The 24,709-nt window shown below is 48.1% G+C and overlaps 1 protein-coding gene across 7 annotated transcripts in view; it reads right to left on the bottom strand.

The window, feature by feature from the left end:
* Positions 1 to 22,674, bottom strand: part of DAZAP1 (DAZ associated protein 1) — a 43,407-nt gene extending 20,733 nt beyond the window's left edge. For 3 of the 7 annotated variants that reach the window (XR_004425774.1, XR_004425775.1, XM_033136479.1), the window contains exons 1-5: positions 22,479 to 22,674; positions 7,666 to 7,706; positions 6,796 to 6,962; positions 5,480 to 5,545; positions 3,035 to 3,142 (exon numbers count right to left, since the gene is read on the bottom strand). Coding sequence is in view for 4 of the 7 variants with exons in the window: in XM_033136479.1 (XP_032992370.1) it covers positions 3,035 to 3,142; positions 5,480 to 5,545; positions 6,796 to 6,962; positions 7,666 to 7,706; positions 22,479 to 22,510 (414 nt within the window). In the remaining 3 variants the exon portion in view is untranslated. Of the gene's footprint in view, positions 1 to 3,034; positions 3,143 to 5,479; positions 5,546 to 6,795; positions 6,963 to 7,665; positions 7,707 to 22,478 lie in introns of those variants that run through there. The other 4 variants (XM_033136480.1, XM_033136476.1, XM_033136478.1 and 1 more) reach the window with 4 other exon arrangements.
* Positions 22,675 to 24,709: the final 2,035 nt, after the last annotated feature.

The raw sequence follows: 24,709 nt of genomic DNA, 5'->3' as shown, positions 1-24,709 counted from the left end.
AGCCACAAATTCCCCCCCAGGGAGTATTTTGGGAGCCAAAGGACAACTGCATAATGAAATGGGATACACATGGGTCCACCCGGGGCGAGTTAAGGTTTGAAAAGACAATTCGTTTGGCAGGGTTCAGGTTACCAAACGCAAACGTAGATCTTACTAACATGGGTCAATTCCCTTTTGGGACCTACCCAATTATACCATGCCCATTGTCTGCCCCGCCCGCCCCGCCCCCCCCCCAAAAAAAACCTCAAACGAACAGGAGCATTATGTTTCTGATTCATCTGGGCAAAAGTAGTCATTAGTCGCTGAACAAGTTCAAGTTTACACATTCGCTGTTGGGAAAAGCCAGCTCCCCTTTTTTAATTGTGCATCTCAAGTTGAATTCCAGTCTGCTTCCGAAACTGACCAAACTAAAACAAAATAAAAAATTCCTTCCACCTTAGAGACCAACTCAGTTTGTTCTTGGTATGAGCTTTCGTGTGCATGCACACTTCTTCAGATACATGCATGCACACGAAAGCTCATACCAAGAACAAACTTAGTTGGTCTCTAAGGTGCTACTGGAAACAAAATAGAAAATTCTTTTCAGTAGCACCTTAGAGACCAACTGTGTTTGTTCTTGGTATGAGCTTTCGTGTGCATGCACACTTCTTCCGATACTTTTATTTTTTTATTTTGTTTTGACTATGGCAGACCAACACGGCTACCTACCTGTAACTGACTAAACTAAATTTTGCAACCCTGCTCCCCGCTTCAAAGGCCTGGGTGGGAAGAGAGCCACTTTTTCAGCCAGCTGGCTGAAAAAGTGGCTAACTGAGTCTATTAGATTGCAGGCCGTGGGGAATTCTCACATGCAGCCCATAGAGGCTCCCAACTCCACAGCCACCAGAGTCCCCAGGAAGCTGTGTTCAAGGAACACCCACCCGAGAGGTAGCTAAGCTTGCTGAAAATGAAGGACAGGGTGGTTTAAGATGGGTGTTTGGAGGGGTGCTTCAGGCTGCGTAAGCTGCCGGGGTTATATATGCGCCCTGAGCTGTGTTAGTTCTGCACCACTCAGCACCTCTCCCTCCAGTTACCTGCCAGGCATAAACGTTTCCAGCACACACCGTGTAGGCCCGTGCTTAAAGTGCTTGTGCAGAGGACTGATGCTGAGCAGGAACCTGAAGGACTACCAATATATAACAGAAGCAGGGTACTAGTCCCAATGAGACAGGGTTTTTAAGAAAACAAAAACGCAAGCACATGGTATCTAGGTGAGGTTTTAGAAACCAAAAGGGTGGCTGGACAGGCCTGCCAAGGGCTTCAAATGCTGAGGATGTTTTAATACCCTGGCACAGTTCCTTGCCCACCCTTCCACCTGCGCCTCTCAAATCCATTCTGTTCCAGCACACCTCAGAACCAATTTCCTGGTGCTTCCTAAAGCTGCTGCTGGAGCTCCTTAAATTCCTGTGAAAATTTTGGGGTTTGGGAAGGAAGGGAAACTATTAAAAATCAGCAGGACACCTGGGGGCTTATTCCAAAGGTAAGATTTGCAGGGGAACAAGGAGGACAGGAATACAGATAACCCTGGTTGGACTTACTATTATTAAACTCATTACCCATCCCTCAACAGCAGGCCACTCTGCCAGTGCATTAAAATTATCACCCCCCCCCCCCATTCAGTACCAGCATAAAACATAACACTATTTACTGTTTTGGAAGTCAGTCAACTCTTTTCCTTGGTGAGCCAATGAAAGTTTAGAAATGAAAGGTCCACAGAAACCCAAGCCTCTGAGAAAGGGAAGAGTTCAGGGGAAATTGTGCTTCACACCTCATGTATTATACTGGTAACACTCCAGGCTTAAACCTACGCAAATCCACTGTTGTGATTAAATAGGTTTTTCTTCTATTAACAAAACCCTGTTTTCAAAGCTTGCTGGTACGATTCTTCCTCCTTCTTCTTTTCAGGCCCTAGGTGCCTGGAGCACAGAGATAAGGGCCAAAGCCCGCCCAGAACTGGGAGTCTACAATTCTCCCTCTGTTCCGAACATAAGCAGCTTGTAAATTAAAGTATAAATGCAGGCAACCCATGCCCAAATTATGATGAGTTGTTTGATGACTTACCTGCTTTGGGGGTGGGAGGGAGAAAGAAAGAAAGAAGAGGGGTGAGTGAAGAATGTGGCCCACTTGAGAACAAAGCATGGAAATGATCTGCGAACCATTTAAGCAAATTGCACCTCAACCAAAAAATCACCAGAGCTACTTCTGTGAGTTGGCATTTTCATCACTGACCAGCCCCAATGGAAATCTCCACTCCCGGGCTCTGAGAAAGGATGGTCATCCACTATCATAATCATTTATCAGGTGCAAGAGGAGATTGCTGGACACACGCAACTCAACATATCCCTGCTACATTACACCCTTGCGTCGGATTTTGTTATAAGCTGGGATGGGGGGGCATACTTGACCAAGTGCGAGGAATGGATATAATTAGTTTGCTTATTTATTATTATTATTATTATTATTAATGAATAGGGGACCACTGAGACCCTCACCAGAGGCTCCAGCTTTCAGTTGGGGGGACCCTAGAAATGGTCAGGGCATCAAGGGAGATATCACACTGGCTGGACAGTCCAAGCCTGAGAAGACAGAGGGGCAAGAGCAGACTTCACGGCATTTAATCCCAACCAAGGCCTTAGCAAAAAAATTAATTCTGCCACAAAATAGTACAAATACACAAAAGCCACGCTGTCTACATTTTGCAAAAATCAGACACCCTTATGCTGGATCAATGGGACTTCCTCTTTGAGAAGAGGCTAAACCATGGGCTCAGGATTCCGAAACCGAACACCTTAGAACCAGGGGCTTTTTATGACTAATGCCAAGAAATGCAGGTTGCTTGGTTTTTAAAAAGGAGCAGCCAGCTACAGGAATATTTCACGTTGCTGAAGCAAAAAATTAAACTGCAGGTGTAAGGGAGGGAATGGCGACGGAGAAGGAGACAGGAGAAAGAAGCTGCTTTCAGGAGACCTGACGCCTGCCATCGCAATAAACTCACCACTCCGAACTTCTTGAAGTATTCCCTGAGCTCTGTCTCGCCACAGTTGTGAGGGATCCCACCAACAAATATTTTATTAGATTTGTTATCGCTCCTGGATCCTTTCTGCTAAGACAAAAGGGACAGAAACGGCGGCAATTAAAACTAGGGTGTATCCTTCAAATCGACGCTTGCTCCATGCCTGCGGAAGCGCTGGTCCTTTTGACGGCCGAGCAACTTCTGCCTTAAAGGGAGAGGGGCAAAGGGTTCTTTCACATAGGACTTTAAATTCAGAGACGGACCAAGCTGCACTTCCGAACTTGTCTTGCAGCCTGCAGTTCAGATCTGGTTCAAAGTCACACACCCTCCAAAAAACAAAAAACAAAACACACAATAACATTTGTTCACGCAGCCAGACTGCCATTTGTCAGCATGCGTCCGCACTGCAAATGGCAGAGGGAGTGAGGTATATATGAGGCAGCACCAGTGGGGTGGGAGTTGAGAGAGATGTTTTTAATGGGTAAAGGTAGAGAGGCAGTCCATTCCTCTTACCATTTGTATAGGTCCTCTTATCTGAGCTTTGTAGGGGCTTTTGAGCAAAGGCTATTGGAGGGCTAGGGCACCTCCCCAACCTCGCCCCCCCCCCAATAATTCAACAAGTGAAGCGGTGAACAATAGCCAGAGTCTTCCTGTCCTACTGGAAGGAAGTGCTGGTGTGTTGTGCTACAAATGTGCGTCCAGGTGCTGAAATGAAACATTTGCATGTGGATGGAATCACATCGGCCAGAAGGTGAACAATTTAGACGTTACCTTTCTTGAAAACCAGCTGCACCTAAAGGGCTCGTGCTACTGGAGCAGGCACCTTGAAAAGACTCACCAAGTTAAGTTGCCGTGCATGAACTGAACTCTGCCTGCGTGTGGAAGTGCTGTTAAGAACACTGTAATTATTCCTTCCCCACCCATGCCTCCTCCATATAAGTGAGATGGGCAGCGATCAAGTACAGCAAACAGGACAAAGGTGAGAAGGGAGGGAAGGATTTGATAGCAAGGGCTGATATCAAGGAAAGCAAGAGTTGCAGTACAGGTCCAGAAAAGCTTGGCAGAAAGAGGCTGAAGGCATGGCTTGAAAGCAGAGGAGGAGAAAGGACATTCTGTGGAGAGCATAGTTAAAAGCAGGGACAAGGGTGGGGGCGGGAGAAGGGAATGAGTCGCTGAGTGCTGACAGGCATGGGTGGAGCTGAAAGCAAGGGGACCGTATGCCAGGGAACCTGGAACTGATGTGGGTGGCAAACGGAGACACCTGCAGAAAACCCCAGAGAGCAGATGTGTAGGCAGAACTCTGAAAAAAATCCCCAAGCTGAAGAGACTTACCCTACATGCTCCCAAGGTTGGGCTGCTCCTAACTGACAGGAGGAGCTGACCCAACGGAACCGTCTGACTTCACAAACTGAACAAGCACACTAGGACATTTGGTAGACCCTTCATTGTGGTAGCAACTGCGTTATGGAACTGGTTCCCCAGTGAAGCCAGCTAGGCTACTTAACTACAAGAAGGGAGGTCGGGAAGTGAAGACACGTTTGATCACTAAGACTTTCTGGACAAAGCCTTTCCTGGCCTGTGCTGATTGTTACTGGCTGTTATAACACTTATGGCTCCTTTCTATCCCCCCTTGAACAATTCCTTTGCGGTGGAGGGATAGACATAATATAGGTAAAGGTAAAGGGACCCCTGACCGTTAGGTCCAGTCATGTCCGACTCTGGGGTTGCGGTGCTCATCTCGCGTTACTGACCAAGGGAGCCGGCGTACAGCTTCCGGGTCATGTGGCCAGCATGACTAAGCCGCTTCTGGCGAACCAGAGCAGCGCACGGAAACGGCGTTTACCTTCCCGCTGGAGGGGTACCTATTTATCTACTTGCACTTTGGCGTGCTTTCGAACCGGTAGGTGGGCAGGAGCTGGGACTGAGCAACAGGAGCTCACCCCATCGCGGGGATTCGAACCGCTGACCTTCTGATCAGCAAGCCTTAGGCTCTATGGTTTAACCCACAGCGCCACCTGCGTCCCCAGACATAATATAAACATCAATAATAAATATTCATTGGGCAAGGAGGCATCTGAACACAACTATGTTCATGTGTCTGTGTTAACATGCACCACTGCAAGCAACAGTTATACTACATGTATCAAAACCACAGCTTCCCCCCCGCGCATGAGCACCAGATCATGAACTCAGTGGGTTCAGCTGAGCACACTGAAACGTGGCTGCTTTCAGCAAGCGGTGACATCTGGCAACCCAGTCCCCCGAGCTTCATTTGTTTTTTTGACAGTGCAGCTGAATTTCGCTGCCATGCTTCCAGCGGGTTAACAAAGCTCCTCAGAATTTGGACATGGGAAACACCAGCAGCTCAGCAAGGGCACCAAGGGAGGAAAGAGCAGAGAGCAATGCACGCCAAAGCGGCTTCCTTACCCATCCCTCCTTTGGTCGGGTTCTCTCTGGCTGCATTCCGCGAGGGGTGCAAGGCTTTGGATCAATCTGTCAAACAAGGGAGAGGGTGAAACAGGAGGCATGGCAAGCCAGAGTTTTATTTGAAAAGAAAAGAAGACCCGAAGCTGGCTTTGCCCGATGCTGGCAGTCAACAAGCAAGCTGAGCAGTGACCAGTATGTCCTGCCCCTCTTGTGGACAGCTGAAACCACCTCGCAAGAAGCCCATAGGGGCAAATCTAACAGAGGCAGATGTGTACCAACTCAGCACAGCCATCTTCTCTAAAGGCAGCTACCAGGCTATGTAGCAGGAGGATAGAAGGGATGGCTTTCCATCAAATGCACAGCTGAGAGACTGGCAATGTTTGGGCTCCTCCACTCCTTGTACATTCTAGCCAGTCGTTACAAGAAACTGCTAACGAAGAACTTGTGCTCAAGCCTCCTTTCTTCTTCTTCTTCTTCCTCCTCCTCCCCAATCCCTTTTCCACGCCATGTCTTTGAAATCCCTGAGGACAGGGGCTGATTTGGAAGCTGCCCTAGGAGCATTTTAGTTTAGTTTTGCTCAAGAGCAGAGTAAAAATGCTTTGGATAAATACAGGCAGGCTAGGAAATTCTGAATCAAGGTGGACCCACCAGTAGCTCCCAGGGCAGGCCGCTTGCCCACCCCTTCCTAGCATGTAAATGGCCACTCGCCTATGAGTCAGCGCTGGCAAGGACCAGGGCAGTGAGGCTGCTGCAAACTGGAGAAATGGGCCTTAATCCCCTTCAGGAAACTGATGGGCTTCGTGGTGCATGCCAATGGGCAGGCTGTCAAGTCCAATGCTCGTGGACTGATTTGCAAGCCTGCCTCAGTTATGCCACACTTTCATTTTGCAAGAGCATGACAGCAGCCACCTGCCAGACTTCGCAAATCCAAGAGACAGCAGAACACACAAGGGCAGCTACTTAACCTGGTGCGCCCCCCCCCAAGAGATACTTTGGGGTGGCAGCAATTCCCCCCCCCCAAAAAAAAGGAAAGGAGGATTCATCTAGCAGTCAAGGGGAGAGGGGAATCTCACTGTTCACCACCCATGATATCATGAGCAGATGTTAAGGTATGGGGGACAGCATATAAGAGAAGAGCTGAAAGTTCTCCTAAAAGCTGACTTCTAATTAGGTTTGGCCTCAGTTCGGTCACATATGGAAGGAGCAATTGCTCAACCAAAGCTTTTAATTATTCAGTCAGTCACAGTCACAGCTGCCTGTTTAGCCTAAGAAATAACTGGAAAAGCAATCACTCCCCCACCCCACCCAAAACTTACATTTCGGCCATCTAATGTGTGAGGCCTGCTGGCCAGGACTGTCCCCACACAGTTGGGATCTTTGAATTTGACGAATCCAAACCCTCGCGACTGATTCGTCGTCTTATCTTTCATTATAACACAGTCGACAACTTCCCCATACTGGGAAAAGTAGCTGCGGAGAGTTTCTGTTGAAGAAGCACACACACACACACACACATTTTGTTGAGGATGATATGCCGGGAGACAGAACATGGGCAGAGACGGAAATAAATGCACCCCCACAACACATGGTCTCAAGATGGCTTGCACCTTTTCAAGAACACAAGGAAAGCCAGCAGGATCAGGCCAACAGCCCATCTAATCCAGCATTCTGTTCTCACAGTGGTGAACCAGAAGCCTGTGGGAAACCCGCAAGAGAAGGATGGATTCAGGACGGATGGCAGACACAGCCCCTGCAGGGCAACCAAAACAAATGCTTGAAGTATTCGTTACCTTAAAATGGCTTCCCAGCCATTCAATGCCTTGAGAAGCAGCGGAACGCTGTTCAGAACAGACTCGTAGGGTCCACAGAAGGACAGCTTAATGGTGGAGGCAAGACAGCCAAGGCACACAGTGCAATTTGCAATTATAGGGAGGCTCGTTTTAATAAGGCTTGAGGATTTGTGCTCTCACTCACTAACCACTGCCCTCCTAGTAGCTCCCCGCCCCCATCTCTCAGACAAGCAACCCACCTTGCAGGGTGCATCTGAGGCTGCACTGGCCCCAGGAAAACCCCAAATGCTTTGGCATGAGGCAGCCCTCTTAAAGCCAAGATACGAGAGCAGCAGCCCAGAGGTAGGGGATCTGAACTTTAGTAAGATGTGCATGATCAATTTAGAAAATGGTTACCTTGCGTGGTACTCCAGTCAAGGCCACCCACAAACAGCTTTCTGTAATTCAAAGAACACAAAGGTTAGTATCTGCTCTGTGAAAACCAAGGCCCCTTGAAATCTGACAGCCCACAATCTACATTAACACTCTTCTAGTAAGGTGCTATACCATAATAGGCCTTCAGAGGGGTAGCAGTGTGTGCATGCTTTGTAGGCTGTGAATGTGCTACCACCCAAGTTACCTCAGCACTTTTACTTACCTTATGAAGCAACGTGTCAGAAAAAAAGCAAAATTTCTTATTGATCATTACTCCATCACACCATTGCAGAAAGCACAATATTAAGAATGCACAGCATGCTGGTTTATATATATATATTTTAAAAAAGATGTGCCAATACTTTACAGTCTGAATCTCATTCCACCCCGCAGCCCTTTGAAGAAAGCCTTTGTTCTGCCCCTTTCACCAAGACTAAAACAGAGGTAGCAGTTTGCCAAGGCAACCAAGAAAGGTCACAGCTCAGCTGATATTTCAACTTCGATCTCTCCCTAACACCCTATTCACTAGACAACAAAGGCCCTAGAAAGCCATTCTGGCAGGCCGTTTGTTTCCCCTAAACTGATTCAGACAAACTGTTTGTGCCTCGGGAATTTAACTGCATCCCGGGAAGGTGTCCAGCAAGTAATTCACTACCGGCAGCAACAGCTTTTTGCAAGTGCCCTTTTATTTTGCAGGCGCCGAGGAAGGATCTCACAACTGCTGCAGTGCTCAGGCGATCTACTCAACAAGTACGCCTAGCCTGTGCCCAGCTTGGGGCTTGAACTGCCAGCAGAGGGCCTGGCAGGCTCTCCATCAAGAATACCTCCTTGAATTTCTAGACACACTCCCGCCAGCACTAGAGCCTTAGGTGCATGGTAACGTAACAGTGTAATTTGAACACTAACGCTGTCATATGAGCATGGGAACACTAGGACCGTGGCTCATTAGGGCGTCAAAGCCAATGGAACTATTACAGTCAAACAGCTATTCACTGTACCAACAGTGTGCCATGGGGTAGAGAGAGGCAGAGCCTGGGGTGCTCCAGGGGTTCTTCAACTCCAATTCCCACCAGCCCCAGCCATACATCAGGGACGATGGGAGCTGGAGTTTAGCAACACCTGAAGAGCCACAGGTTCCCTATCCTTCCCACCTGGGGCATTTAAGCTTTTTGTACCCTGTCCCTCTATGCTAGAGATGCACGCTTGACCCTCCCTGAGCATTCACACTCCACTTGCTGCACAGAAAACTATTTTCATTGTTTTAAACTCCAGTACCGGAACAGACAAAGCTCATCGCTTGTACCCCCAGCAAGGAGAGTCAATCTTCAGTCCAAGTGCCACATGTAAAAAACAACAACCCCAAGGACATAACTCTACACACAAACACACAATTTTTGGCGACACATACCCCTCTCCCCACAATAAAGGATTCTCTTTGCTCCCCCTTGGCAGCTCTTCCATTTACACAAGCAGATGCCTCAACAAGGCCAAAAAACACTGGACCCTGGTTCTAGTTCTACCACACATTGGGGTTCCTCTGCTGTGCCTCCTAAGCGAAAGGATCTTCAAGGCCACTGAAGTACAGTGGCGCCCCGCTAGACAAAAATAATTCGTTCTAGGAGTGTCTTCGTAGAGCGAATTTTTTGCCTAGCGAAGCGGCAATGCAGCGCGGAGGTTGCATATCATCCTTCCGCTAGCGAATGCCGTTCGTCTAGCGAGTTTTTCGTCTAGCGAGGCACTCGTCTAGCGGGGCACCACTGTATGAGAAAACCCTTCCACTTCAGTTCACGCTTTCTCGTGCTCGCTTTTATTAAGGCAAACAGTACCGTCCATCAGCAGTGCAAACGGCAACACGCTCCACTTGCACGCCATATGGGTGGGAGAGGGACTGTTGGGAGAACAGCAGCAGCAGAGACAAAGGCTTCCCTCAAAGGTGCAGCAATTCGAGACCCAGGCACCATCAGGTTCCCATCACCTCCAGCACCAGCACACAGCTCAGACTGACAGATGCTAAAAATCCTCCCCCCCCTCCAATTAACAAAGTTTACCCCTCAAGGGTATAGAATCATAAAATTATGAAGTTGGAAGGGCAGCTATGCCTATTTATCTTGTTCCCCCCAAACAATTCTGGGATGGGAAAGAGAACAGAGCAAGCAATTAAATATTTTGTTTATGTCACTTTTATGCAAGGAAAGCACTTGGGGTTTATTGACAAAAGGAAGGTTGGCAACTTTTGGTATCAACTGAATGCCCAGCTCTGGACAAGAGCAAGCTTTCAAGGCATATTATATTCAATCCTAAGATCCACTATCTGGAAGGAGGTACAGAACAGTGGGTTGGGGGCAGGGGCAGGCAGAATCAGAGATGTCTCTGAGCACATGCTCAGCTAAGGAATTGGTTTTCAGTAACAGAATTGAACTCAGCTGCCACTAGGCTAACAGGAGGTAAAACCACAAATACAGAAACAGACCTCCTGGCTGGCAAACAAGTTATTAGTGAATCCCCAAACACAATGACATGATTAACCCCACAGGTGGGGGAGCCAGGTGTATGGCAGGAGCTGCTGAAAGGAAACTTAAGCACCACAAAAACATCTAATTGTGTGTGTGCTTCTCTAGGGAAGCAGGAACACAGCACAAACGTGGCTCAAGTTAAAGCAGGCTCAAGCCAGACAAAAGAGGGAGGCCAGACTATGGGTCTCTTAAGTGGTCCTCATCAGCCTTCCCTAACCTGGTGCCCTCCAATGCTATGGGTTACAACCCCAAACAGCACCAGCCAGCTTGGCTGCATGACGCTGAAGCTGATGGGAGCTGCAGTCCAAAACATCTGGAGGGCACCAGGTCAGGCTGCTTTCCAGGGTCTCAGGCAGATGGGTCTTTTCCCAAATAAGCTGGTACTTACGCTGTTTAAGCTAGCAATGTAAGGGACTCAGGTTGGGACTTCTGAATGCAAAGCGGGTGGCCTGCCACTGAGACACGGTCCCTGCCCAGGCATGTTCACGCATTTGGGTAAAGACGTCAAATGAGCACACTGTTTTTGCCTTAATTATGAGAAACATTTCAGCAATAAATTAGGACAGGCTGTGTTTTCCAAGCCAGACAGTGTAAAGTTATTGGGAAGTTGTAATACGGTAAGAGTATGAGCCCATAAAGTTCAGCAGAGGTATATGACTATGGCAAAATGACAAGCGCACGGGCTGGGATGAAGAGCTAAACTACAAAGCAATCTTCCCCGCTGGCGGGGGGGGGGGGGTGTATTATATTGAAAGTGTTATATATAGATATTTTACAAATAAATATATGCATGTTTAAGAACAAGCATAAAATCCCTTGCTGATCTTAACCCAGCAGCTATGTTGTGTCGATTAACTTGTGGCTGAGAGGATTTGACTCCTCAGCTGGTGCTAAACCACTTTCTCTTCTCCTCAGGATTCTAGCCCTCATGGTACAAGATGTTGTACACAACCATGCAGACCATGCTTGGAAAATACTCTCGAAAGCACACCAAAAAAAGTGCAAGTAGATTAATAGGTACCGCTCCGGCGGGAAGGTAAACAGTGTTTCCGTGCACTGCTCTGGTTTGCCAGAAGCGGCTTAGTCAAGCTGGCCACATGACCCAGAAGCTGTACGCCGGCTCCCTCGGCCAGTAAAGCAAGATGAGCGCCACAACCCCACAGTCATCCGCGACTGGACCTAATGGTCAGGGGTCCCTTTACTTTTTACTCCTCATTACAGAAGCATCCTTCTCTATCACCAATTATGGTTTCCCAAAAACATACAGAGAGCAGGTGTAGTATGTATCAGTGTTAGAAACTCAGATATATAAGCTGGGCGCCAAACGGCTTCTTAAACTAGAGTGGCAGTCACCATAATGGAATGCCGAGTTGCCATTTGGGGCCCAGACGGCTCTAAAGTCGTAGTTTTCAATACACCTTTTTGGATCCTGAAATTCATTCTGATTGTGCGGATAAAATATAATGGATAGGATTCTACAGGATGTGTTGCTAGTGTGTGAAAACAGTCAAGATCCAAGGATCCCCAGGCATGAACGTCCAGATGATGGAGACGTCAGGTGCTATCCTGATGCCTGGGCATCTTTACTTGGTTGCAAGTGGCAAATTTGAATGCTGGTATGTATGTGGCCAGCAGAACAAAGCCAAGAGCCAGGGCTCTACCTCATAACAGCAACCCAACCTACAAATGCAATACTATGCAACACATGACCCTTGGAGGGCAGGAAAGGGCAACATCCTGTACCCTTCTTCCCATATTCATGTCACCACAGCAGTAATAAGGCCAACACTTGACGTCACAATGTTGCAGCTTCATCTACAACTCTAAAGGTAAAAGTAAAGGACCCCCGGACGGTTAAGTCCAGTCAAAGGCAACTATGGGGTTGCGGTGCTCATCTTGCTTTCAGGCCAAGGGAGCCGCCGTTTGTCCACAGATAGCTTTCCGGGTCATGTGGCCAGCAGGACTAAACCGCTTCTGGCAGAACGGAACACCGTGACAGAAACCAGAGCGCACGGAAACACCGTTTACCTTCCTGCCACAACAGTACCTATTTATCTACTGACGCTGGCGTGCTTTCAAACTGCAAGGTTGGCAGAAGCTGGGACAGAGCAACGGGAGCTCACTCCGTTGCGGGGATTCGAACCGTCGACCTTCCAATCAGCAAGCCCAAGAAGCTCAGTGGTTTAGACCACAGCACCACCCGCGTCCCATCTACAACTGTACAATTCATTCACTAAGGGAGAACTGTGGTCTCCACCACCATCACCCAACCCCAAGCAAAGATGAACCAAGCACACCTCCCTACGCAGAGAAGGCAGTTCTTTTTATATTTATTTCTCTGGGCACCAAGATAAAAGAACTACCCTACCCGATGACTAATGGCTTTGTCTTGTCAACTTGATCCAGAAAACTGGATCTACTCCGCAAGCCAGCCACACCCTAAGGATGGTTGCCATCAGACAGACAAGACTTGCTGGAAGCTAGTTCTAAGTGTCATGGTAAGCTGAGCAACAACAGGTTCTTTGAGGGAAATTTTGCTGCACAGGACACTTATGACAGCATCGTGAACTTCCATCATTGCTGGTATTGCCAAGAAGGTAGAACTGGAACCCAGTGTCTAAGGCCTGCATTGCATGTAGAGTGACCCAGGTTCGATCCAGGTTGACACCTCCAGTTAAACAGGAGCAGGTGATGTAAAAGGCCCTTTTGAGCCGCTAGAAAGCCACTTTCGGTCAGGGTATAAAACACTGGGCAGGATGGACAAATAGGCTGACCTGGTACAGGCAGCTTTCAATGCTCCTATGATCTCTAATGCAGGCAGGATAGACAACATCAGAAAGTGGAGGCAGGGGAAAGTACATCATCATCATCATCATCATCATTATTATTATTATTATTATTATTATTATTGCTGCTGCTGCTTTACCATCTAGTAAGCTTCGCGCGAACCAGCTCCAGGTGTTAAAACTTTACCACCAGGTATTAAAACTCAACCCAGCCTCAAGATCATTTCACATGGGGCTGAAGAGCAAATCTTCAGCAGAGTGCAGTGACCCAAAAGCTCCACAGCTTTGCACCTAGGAATCAAATAGGAAAATAGGCATAGGAAGCTGCCTTATAACAAGTCAAATCATTGGGCCATCTAGCTCAGTATTGTCTTCACTGACTGGCAGCAGTGGCTCTCCAGGTAGGGGACGCTGGTGGAGAATGAACCTGGGGCCTTTTGTGAACAAAGTAGATGTTTGACCGCTGAGCTATATGGCCCCTTCCCTCATTTCTTCAGTTTGTGGAATCCAATGAACAGATTGAATTGGACCACGAATGGGAGGGAAGGCAAGCCCTTGCTTAAGATCAGACAAATTCAGGTTTATCCAAGCTCTTGAAATCTACCACTGGGAAAACAGACATCCAACAAAAAGAACTTTCCTTTCTTTCTTTTTTTTGAACTAGTGCAGATTTCAAGGCAGCTTTCCGTGCAAACGCATGAATACCGCTCCCAGTGTTTCAGCTCGCTTTAATAATGTGCAGTGCCCATCAATGGCTGTACAGAAAGCACAGAGTGTGCCTACGGAGGAGGGTTGTCCGGGGACATCAATACTGAGAGATGTCACCACTACTGTTAGCAAGGCAGGACTCCACAATCTTATCACAAGCTTGGCTGAAGCAGGCATCAAGAGATGCCCAGGCACAATCCCAACAGCACAGGTCTAACAAATACTCGAGAGGCTACCCTATTATTCACCAATGAAAGGGGGAGAGGCAACTTGTGTGGAAGGAACTAAGGGCTACACTGGAGGGGTGCAGCTTAATTACTGGATGTCAGGTGTGTGTGACTAAAACAACTTGCATGCAAGAAAGTTCACGTGCTGAAATATAATCTATTGATGTAGCACGCTCCTTCTAGAGGGCTAAGGCAACTTGAGTATGTTGACGCTAGGAATCTTTTCACATACAGAATGCTTTACCATTTTCATTGACTTGCAAAAATTCGTTAAGGTAGAGCGCATTAAGATTCCCAGGGTACAAAAAACTGAGGCTGAGATGTTGCGAGTGGTGCAAGGTCACCCAACAGAAATGACAATAAATGACAAAATATGGATATGGGGTTGGTTTTACTTGTCCTTGATCCTGCTCTGGCATATTCCCTAACACATTAAATCCCATTTTCCCCTTTTTACTAAAGGGGCTCGGAGCAGCCAACCTTCCATTAAAATTACTGTAACCCCCCCCCTGCCCCAAAACATATCTTAAGCCAAGCAAGCATCTCTCTGCAAGGAGGTGGGACTTTGAAATCTTTTCAGTCTTCCAGTTCCATTGTAAATTATTTCTGGCCACCTTGACAAATATTCAGACCAAAAAAAAAAAGTGCAGGGTTTTCTGAGGTCAAGCAGAGCAGCTGTATGAAAATAAAGTATGGCTATTTATACACAACTCCATAGATTGCCACAAGCTAAGACAGTTTTGGCCTTTGGCTTTGTGTTAGATGGGATTCTGGTACACTGAGCAAATGCAGAACAAACCGGCACTGCAGCCTGAAGATGGCACGGAGAAATAAATAAATAAACAGACCACTAGAGAAGCAAGCTACCTTGCACCAAACCGTTCCAACAAAACCTCAGATCTTCCAGGGCTCAGTCACCGCCATCCTAACTATTTTACCAGCAGCTCATCTCCCATGCCGTGGGGAACCCGGTTTGCTTGACACTTTCCTGAATGCTAAAACAAAATGCTACTAACAACAGCAACAACAAGGAACAGGTACTTCTACATACCTAACTGAAAGCCCCGAGGAACAGGGAAGCAAAGCACAGAAAAGCGATCCATATTATTTATAGGCTCTCGCTCCCTTGGATTATTTTGGGCTCCACTGGAAGTTCGAGATAGAAATTTAATTAATAAATAGTTTTAATGGCCATAGAAAATTTTCTCCAGGCTAGATGCAATCCAGTTCAGACTGATTTGGTACTAAGCACCACTGAGTGCGACGCGGGTGGCGCTGTGGGTTAAACCACAGAGCCTAGGGCTTGCCGATCGGAAGGTCGGCTGTTCAAATCCCCGTGACAGGGTGAGCTCCCATTGCTCAGTCCCAGCTCCTGCCCACCTAGCAGTTCGAAAGCACGTCAAAGCGCAAGTAGATAAATAGGTACCGCTCTGGCGGGAAGGTAAACGCCGTTTCTGTGCGCTGCTCTGGTTCGCCAGAAGCGGCTTAGTCATGCTGGCCACATGACCCGGATACTGTACGCCGGCTCCCTCGGCCAGTAAAGCGAGATGAGCGCCGCAACCCCAGAGTCGTCCGCGATTGGACCTAATGGTCAGGGGTCCCTTTACCTTTACCTTACCACTGAGCTTGTTGCTGAGGAACCGTATGTAGGATTTGGATGAGCACCTTCTGACTTTTGGTTTTAGGTCCTGCGCCATTTTTATGAATTTGCTGTATGTGAATTTTGTGTGCTAAGCATCCAACAAACGGTACCCCTCCATTTTTTGCACTGGGTTGCATCAGATGCAGTGCCAAACCATGGTTTGGCCAACATGGGTGAATATTAAAGGAGCCTTGGGCTTGCGCGCTCCCTCTCCTTGCTCTGTGTGCATGGCAATTCTGTCCCTCCTTTACTTCCAGGAAAGGGTGGGATTGCTGTGCACAAGGTGAGGAAGAAGGGCAAGGATGCAGCAGCAGCAGCAGCAGCAGCAGCACAAGTACCTTTTATCAGATTCGGCCAGTATGCAGGCTGCAACCTTACCAGGATGGAGACAGTTTGGCAACAATTACCCATGCTCTGTTACCAGAGATGGATGTAGGATTGCCTCTGAAAATGGCCTGGAAGATGCAGTTGGTCAAGACAAACAGCAGTCCAAAATTAACTGGGGCTGGGAAGTGTGGTCGTATTATGCCTGTGCTTTGCTAGCTGCCCCGCAGGATTCCAGTCTGTTTCTGTGCTCAATTTAAACCTTTAAAGCTCTAAATAACTTCAGACTAAGTGACCTGGAAGGCATACATACCTGCTCACACCTTAAGATCCTCTTTGGAGGGCCTGCTCCAGCTGTCCCTGCTGAATGAAGCAAGGCAGGCAACTACCAAGGAGAGGAGAGGACACTTTGGTGATGTAACAGCCTTCCCTGAAAGGCTCACCCAGTGGCATAACATGGGTTGCCAAAGCCCAGGGCAAGGCAAGTATCCTTGGCACTGTCTGTCAATAGGCAGGAACTAAGGGGCAAAAGCTTGGTAACCTACCTGAGTGGCAGCTGTGGCGCCCCGTGAGCATGGCAGACAGTGGAATGGGGGATTGGTCGCGAGCAGGGCTTTTTCCCAAACCCATGCAGAAGACATTGGGAGATTTAAATGTGAGAGGGAGGGCGCACTATTTTTAAATTTTATTATTACTACTTTCTTTCAGTTTCTTTTGAAATTTTGCACCCCTAAGAATAGTTGTGCCGAGAACAACTGCCTCTGTGGCCCCACCAATGCTACGCCGCTAGCCACTCACCAAGTAAAATTTTGTGATCTTTCTGGTGACAGGTGAAAATCATTTTTTTTTCTAACCAGCCCTTTAAAATTACTTAAGTAATTTAGACCTCTGTTTTTTAATGTTGGGGTGCATCAAGCTGTGTTGTGTTTATGCTTGTTCTTTAATGGTTTCATGTTTTACTTTGTATTATTATTATTTTACTTATTTACTGTATGTCACCCAGAGAACTTTATGTTATGGGATGCCCTGCTAACATAGCAAACAAACAGAATTAAGCCAGAGGCTCCTTGAAGGCTCTCTCTCTCTCAGAAGCAAACCATGCTCTGCCATTGTACCTGAAATCAGCCCATTCCTATTGCATTATCTTTCCCTTCACCACAGAAGGAAAACAGTTTCCTATGAAACCACAAAAAACAAGCAAGCTACAAATAAGCTTACAAATCCAATTTATTAAAACAGACACAGATTATTGTGGCCACATTTACTGTGCCACATTCTACAGGATCAGGAAATTTAAAAACCCCATTTGCTATTAGAGTTTTGTAAGTGTTGCGAGGACATCCAGAATCGACAGCACCCATTACACTGAGAATTTTGTTGTTGCTAACTGGCACCAGGATCTAGCACAGGCTTCCTCAACCTCGGCCCTCCAGATGTTTTTGGCCTACAACTCCCATGATCCCTAGCTAGCAGGACCAGTGGTCAGGGATGATGGGAATTGTAGACTTGAAACATCTGGAGGGCTGAGGTTGAGGAATTCTGATCTAGCACTTGTTATGCCAACATGGAAAGAGCATTCACTGAATCTTTATGAAGGAAGTCTAGAGTAAATCCAGTCCCACTTGCAATGGGTCTACAGGTTGCTTGCCCAGCCGCATATACCATATATACTCGAGTATAAGTCGACCCAAATATAAGCCGAGGCACCCAATTTCCCTACAAAAATGTGGGAAAGCTTATTGACTCAAGTATAAGCCGGTTCACCTTTGCCACTGTGGTAGAGGAGGAACGAGCAGCCCAAAGCAGCCCTTTGGGCTGCTCCTTCCTCTTCCTCCTTTGCTGCTGTGGAGCTCACCCCGTCGCAGGGTTTCGAACCGCCATTCTTCTGATCAGCAAGCCCTAGGGCTCTGTGGTTTAACTCACAGCGCAATGTTCCCTTGTGTTATACAGAGAAGGCTGGGATCCTGTCCTGTTTAAGCAGGAGCCAGGGAAAGTGAGCACCTGTGGGGTTTTAATACTTCCTTAACTGATAGGCTTTCTGCCTTCTGGGGTCTAAAGTTTGCATTTATGTGAGCAGTTCAGGTATGGAAGGAGCTGCCTGGGGAGAGTAAAGAACCACCGTTCTTGTACACTCCTTAAGGAATGGTTGACTTGAGTATAAACCGAGGGCAGCTTTTAAAGCACAAAAAGTTTGCTGAAAAACTAGGCTTATACTCAAGTATATACGGTACCTTGACCTAGACCAATAATGGGGAACCTATGGCTCTCCAGATGTTGATGAACTCCCATCACCATTGGCCATGTTGACTAAGGCGGACTGAGATTGTAGTCTAACATCTGGAGGACCACAGGTTCCCTACCACTGACATAGGTCTACACTTAGCTATTTTAGTCATTGTGGCCTTAAATTTTTTTTACTGGATTGTTGCCCGAAGAGGATTTGCACTGGTCATAGGTAAAAGGCTGAGAACCTTTGGGCAATTCAGTTATAATTTTTCAACTGAGGTTTAAAAAATTAAAACTCAGCTCAAATGAACAAGACTGATAGAAGCAGCTTGTTTCCTGCCACCTTGAGTGCTACTTTGACAATGGAAAGGCAGAATGTCTATCAGTATTTTTCTTTTAAAAATTATTGTAGCAGCAACAACGTACTTGATGCTTTACCAAGAAACAAAGACAGGGCCCAACCTCAAGACACTTAAAGCAGAAATGTCAACAGCGGCTTAGGAACACAGTACAAGGAAAGAGCTTGCAAGGAATGAATGTCTTTCAAGAGCATTTCAGCTGGGAATATGAATTAGTTTTATGAGGGATGGTGTAAGATAAGACTCAAGGAAAAGGCAGACTTTGATGAGAAAATGGACCACAACTCACAGAGCAGAAATCTTCCCAATGAGTAGAACCCAAAGGACGAGCCACTCTTCTCCTCACCTCCCAAAAAGTATTCAGATGACTGTCTACTTGCAACCCTGGCATAATGCTTATACTTTTGCCACCATGCTCATTCTGCATGTCCTACTCTTAAGCATGGGCCTGATAGCAGAAGAAACTTTATGACTACATGATCAAGTTGCTTGGTATTAAACTAAATGTGAAGCAATGTATGGAGGCATAATCTAAATATTATAGTTGCTGGTTTTAAGCATCTTTTTCCATTTTCAGCATAGTAAAGTTTCTTCGATTTCAGGCTATGTATGCTTATTTCCTATAGAATGGCAGCTTAGTGAACTAGGGCTTAGAAATATTCCCCCAGCTCTTTTCCTACATACTGTACTGCAGACATCCTATTCAACATTTGGAGCACAGTGACTAAGGACGACAAATACAAAGACTCAACCAGTGAGCTATTTTGAGGTTATAGATTAAAAGCATGAAATCCCTTAGAAGGCTTTACAAAAGTAACCCCCCCCCTTTCTCCCCCCTTCAAATTCAGCCATTCCCAGGATGGAAATTGATCTGTGGAAATCTGCCCAGGAACAAGAAATATAAAGGCACGTTGGGCACCCCAGGAGGTCTTATCTGCGTGTGGCAGAGAAGTAAAAAACGAGATACAAAAGAGAATCTTCTTTTAAGCCTTTATCCCTCCAGTGTAGGCTGCCTCGGCCTCAGAGGCTGAAAGCAAAGCCATGCCTTTGCCAGCCATGCTAAACACAAGAGGGGCAAGCTCCATGCATCATGGGGCAGCATTGATGAATCACCAGTGTTCTTGTCCTACACAGGTTCTCAACCTCCTTCAACTGCAGGAAGAGGCACAAGAGAGACTGTTTCAGGAGCAAAGGTCTGAACATGAAGGATTGTATAGGGTCACAAAGGGACAAGGAGGAGCATGGTTCAGCAACCAATGCCCCCCTCCCCTCACAAAGTGTGCAGACCTCAGATAATAATTGGAGCTCTTCTCAAAGGATACACACCAAGGAGCTGCCGCAGATCCCAACCTGATGACCTTGTGCCCCAGCTGCAGAGCCAGGTGCAAGCTGCCAGCTGCTCCACAGCCTTAGATTTGTACTGCCAAGCTAGAAATCTGTCACCCAAAAGGTAGCAAACAGAATGTCAGAGGATGTGGGGTTTGGGGTGGGTGTATTGTGAGAGGAACCCCAAAACCCATGTCAGAGGGAAACAAATGGCCTGAGCCTCTGAACTGATTGGGGAGCTGGATATGAGCCCACAATCTCACTACAATCTCGATCTATATCCACATATTACCTAAGGAGTAATTTAAGAGCACCTGAGAATTGTTATCCCCAACAGTGTTATCACTGTACGCACCAACATATGTCCTCAACAGTTGAATCACCTTCCTGTGTGTTTTGGAAGAAAAGGAATGGAGCCCAGGAAAGGAACAAGTCCAGTACCTCAACCATATAAAAGCATACAGTACTCAGCATACGGTATGATGAAAGAACCTTTCGTTGCCATGTCTGCTCCAGCATCCAATAATCCAGGAGACAGATCTTTGTGTACCTGCTGTGAGCCCTCTAATACAGTGTTTTTCAACCACTGTTCCGCGGCACACTAGTGTGCCGCGAGATGTTGCCTGGTGTGCCGTGGGAAAAATGGAAAAATTCAAGAGAATTACTTTATATATAGTCAATATAGGCACAGAGTTAAAATTTTTAACATTTTCTAATGGTGGTGTGCCTCGTGATTTTTTTCATGAAACAAGTGTGCCTTTGCCCAAAAAAGGTTGAAAAACACTGCTCTAATACAACCCACTCACTGGGGTGCCAAGGCCCAAGAGCAGTCACCTCTCCATTGGAGGTTGTGCTCCAAATCCCCATTCGCATCTGCAAAGTAGCAATCACAGACCAACAGCCCCCTAGAGAGAACCCACCATGTTTAAAGGCAGGAGGGCGCCATATGGGCTTTCTGGAAGCACCTGGTTCGGTAATGTGGAAAGCGGGGCTCTGGGTGCAACAGACCAAGCAGGGCTCTCGTTTTTTCCTGAAATTCATTTGTGAACTTCGCTCCACCAACCCACCCCATGACTCTGCTGATATTACCCCCCTCCCCACAAGCTCTCTTTCACCCTCTGTGGCCTTAACCCCCACATTGCCCACCCATTACTCATTATTATTTTGAATCCAATCCTCCCCGCCACCCCTAGTTAATAGCTCATCCTACTGGCACAGAGAAAGGCAAAGGGTTGGAGATAGACTGGGGAGGGGGGCTTTCGTTAGAGATTCTCGCAGCTCCTCTCACAATCCCCCCCCCCGAAACTGGCCCTCTCCCAAGACCTCAACCACCCCCCCACCCCCAAACAGGAAGAGTTATTACCCATTGGCCCACCTTGCCCTGCAGTGCAGAGAGGGTAAGAGACAAGGGGTAGAGGGTTCAGAGAAGCATGTGCTGGCCGTGGGGTTTCCTTTGGAGATACTCCTGACTGTCTCATAGCTGAAAAAGTAGGAAGGTTAATCCAGCTTTCTCCCCCCCCCCCCCCACCTTCCTGAGCTCCGGGGGAGAGAAAGATCCGAAACTACCGTGTTTCTCCTAAAATAAGACACCGTCTTATATTTTTTTTTGCTCAAAAAAACACAGTATGGCTTATTTTCAGGGGATGTCTTATTTTAACCGCGTTGCATCGGTACGCTGCATAGCCACGCCTCCCCAGGCTGTTTTAATGGGAGGTACCACGTCACTATGGCTTATTTTCGGTGTATGGCTTATTTTTGGGGAACGGCTTATATTTCGCAAATGCATAGAAATCCTGCTATGGCTTATTTTATGGCCATGTCTTATTTTAGGAGAAACAGGGTAAAGAGAAAGATCCGAAATAATGGAAGAATGATTATTAGCTCTCCTTTCTGATCATTGGGGCGGGTGTGTGGGTGTGTTTCCTCCTACTAAAACTGCCCCCTCCCCAAAATTTATGGCCCTTGTCGCAGAGAGAGATACTGAAGGGGAAAAGCAGCAGGGAGGGTGGTTGGGAAGGGGGAGAAAGGCCTTTCCCTTTCACTGCAGGGTCCGGGGGGGGGGTCACCCTCTTCCCCAGTCAAATCCAATAAATCCCCCAACATCCAGGAAAAATAAAAGAGACGGAGGAAATAAGAGACAGGGGTGAAACCTGTCTTACCCAAATAGTAATAAGGTGCGAGAGTGTGGTCTTTTTGGGGGGGGGACCTCCTTCCTTTTTCCTTCCCTTACAACAGGGCTACTATGTGGAAACAGAGGAAGAGGGGGGGTGTCCTCCCCGTGACCCCCACTTCGCCCCTCCCCACGTGACAGGGCCTTCCCACTCCCCCCCCAAGTGTGGTCTTTTTTGGGGGGTAGGGGGCTCCCCCTTTCTTCCCTTCCCTTACAACAGGGCTACTATGTGGAAACAGAGGAAGAGGGGGGTGTCCTCCCCGTGACCCCCACTTCCCCCCTTCGCCCTGCCCCTCCCCACGTGACAGGGCCTTCCCACTCCCCCCCCCCAAGTGTGGTCTTTTTGGGGGTTGGGGGGCTCCCTCTTTCTTCCCTTCCCTTACAACAGGGCTACTATGTGGAAACAGAGGAAGAGGGGGGGTGTCCTCCTCGTGACCCCCACTTTCCTCCCCCTCGCCCTGCCCCCCCCACACGTGACAGGGCCTTTCCCCCCCCCCTCCCCTCTCTTTCTCACCCGATCTCGTCGGCGCTCCCCACGCTGTTCATGGCGGGGGCGCGAAGGCCCTGGGCCCGGTCGGCTGGCCCTCCGCCTCCTCTCTCGCCGCTGCCTCTTTCTGCTTCCTCGTTCGGCGCTGAGGTGAATCCGAGCGGGAGGGGGGGGAGAGGAGGCGGCGGCGGTTGTGGCTGCTGTTGACGCGGCTCCCCCCCTTTCTTTCTATCTTTCTCTCTTTCCTTCCTTCCTTCTTTCTTCCCTTCCTTCCTCTCCGGCTCCGGGCCGCCGCGTCCTCCTCCTCCTCCTCCGCCGCCGCCTCTCCTCCTCCTTCTCTCGGGGCTTTTCTATTTTACCTCACACAAGAGGGCCCCGGCGACCAGCAGCGAGCGGGCGTCGCGCGCATGCGCAAGCGGCACGCACACACGCGCGCGCGCGCTCTCTACACCCCCGCCCCCCGCCCCTCCGCCTCCTGTTTCCCTGCGGCCACCAACCGCCGCTCCCGGCCGGACAGCGCCGCACTGCGCTTGCGCCAAAACGCGAGGAGGAGGCGGCTTTCTTTTCCCCTACGCTCCTCCCACTATTCGCCATTGGCTGGTTCTAGACGGGGTTTACCGCAGGGGCGGGAGGGAGACGGGGGTAGCCGAAGGTAGGAAGAGACAGCGCGCACGCGCGTTGCTCATCAAGGTGGTTTTTCCGCGAAAGGCATTATGGGAGGTGTAGTTTTTTTTATAAAAAAAGAATTCGTTAATGGAGCGGGGGAATGTAGGCGGAGAAAACGTCTCGCCTTCTTAAAGGATGATGGGAAGTGTAGTTTGTAGCCGCTCGCACGCAGAGCACGTCTTTGCCCCTCGCCTGCGGGTCAAGAAAAGTGGAGGTAGAGAAAGGTGCGCATGCGCTGAGGAAAAATAGTGTTTTGCCGCCGCAAGGCTTCATGGGGGTTGTAGTCCGTTGGGTTGAGGGGATGAGAATGGAATTATTATAGGAAAAGTTTATGGCCATTTGTGTGTGGTGGAGGAATGTCTGGTTTTTTTAAAAGAGGATTAAATAGATTATAAGGGGGAAGGGAAGGAATCTTTTGGTGCCAGCCCCCGACAAAAGCCTTTTAGTGGGAAAGGAGACACTCTGTGCATGCTCAGAGGCACCTTTTATCCCTGAACTCACATGTACGTGATTGTGTGTGGAAACTAACCTACCGGGGGGAAAGTAAAAACAAATCGCATCCATTGCTTGACTCATTTAGCCTCTGGCTGCACCTCTGGTTGAGGACAGGTGGCCCTCATCAAGTTGCTCAGAGTGGAATGCGGCCCTCAGGCCGTTTCCTCAGGGCCAGTATAAATTATCCGGTGCATATTGGGGCAAATAAATAAATAAGCAAATAAATTTCACACGGACCACGAATAAGACCTTGAGGGGTCTTGATGGAGACGTCGGCCCAAGCCTGCAGCAGCCGTGACAGAGGCAAATCCCATGCCAGGAAGGAGCAGAAAATAAAATTGCCAAGGCCATGAATGTCATCATGCAAAACTATGCTACTGTGTCCAGTTCTGGTGGCTTCATGTCAAAAAAAGGATATTGCAGAGTTTGGAATAGACACCAGTCGCTTCGAGAACACTGTCCCACCATCTCGTCCTCTGTCGTCCCCTTCTCCTTGTGCCCTCCATCTTTCCCAACATCAGGGTCTTTTCCAGGGAGTCTTCTCTTCTCATGAGGTGGCCAAAGTACTGGAGCCTCAGCTTCAGGATCTGTCCTTCCAGTGAGCACTCAGGGCTGATTTCCTTCAGAATGGATAGGTTTGATCTTCTTGCAGTCCATGGGACTCTCAAGAGTCTCCTCCAGCACCAGAATTCAAAAGCATCAATTCTTCGGTGATCAGCCTTCTTTATGGTCCAGCTCTCACTTCTGTACATTACTGGGAAAACCACAGCTTTAACTATATGGACCTTTGTCGGCAAGGTGACGTCTCTGCTTTTTAAGATGCTGTCTAGGTTTGTCATTGCTTTTCTCCCAAGAAGCAGGCGTCTTCTAATTTCGTGACTGCTGTCACCATCTGCAGTGATCATGGAGCCCAAGAAAGTGAAATCTCTCACTGCCTCCATTTCTTCCCCTTCTATTTGCCAGAAGGTGATGGGACCAGTGGCCGCAATCTTGGTTTTTTTGATGTTGAGCTTCGGACCATATTTTGCGCTCTCCTCTTTCACCCTCATTAAAAGGTTCTTTAATTCCTCCTCACTTTCTGCCATCAAGGTAGATGA

The sequence above is a fragment of the Lacerta agilis genome, chromosome 18, assembly GCF_009819535.1.
Source record: "Lacerta agilis isolate rLacAgi1 chromosome 18, rLacAgi1.pri, whole genome shotgun sequence".
Classification (NCBI taxonomy): Eukaryota; Metazoa; Chordata; class Lepidosauria; order Squamata; family Lacertidae; genus Lacerta; species Lacerta agilis.
The sequence above is the reverse complement of the archived record's forward strand: the minus strand, read 5'-3'. Positions and strand labels throughout refer to the sequence as shown.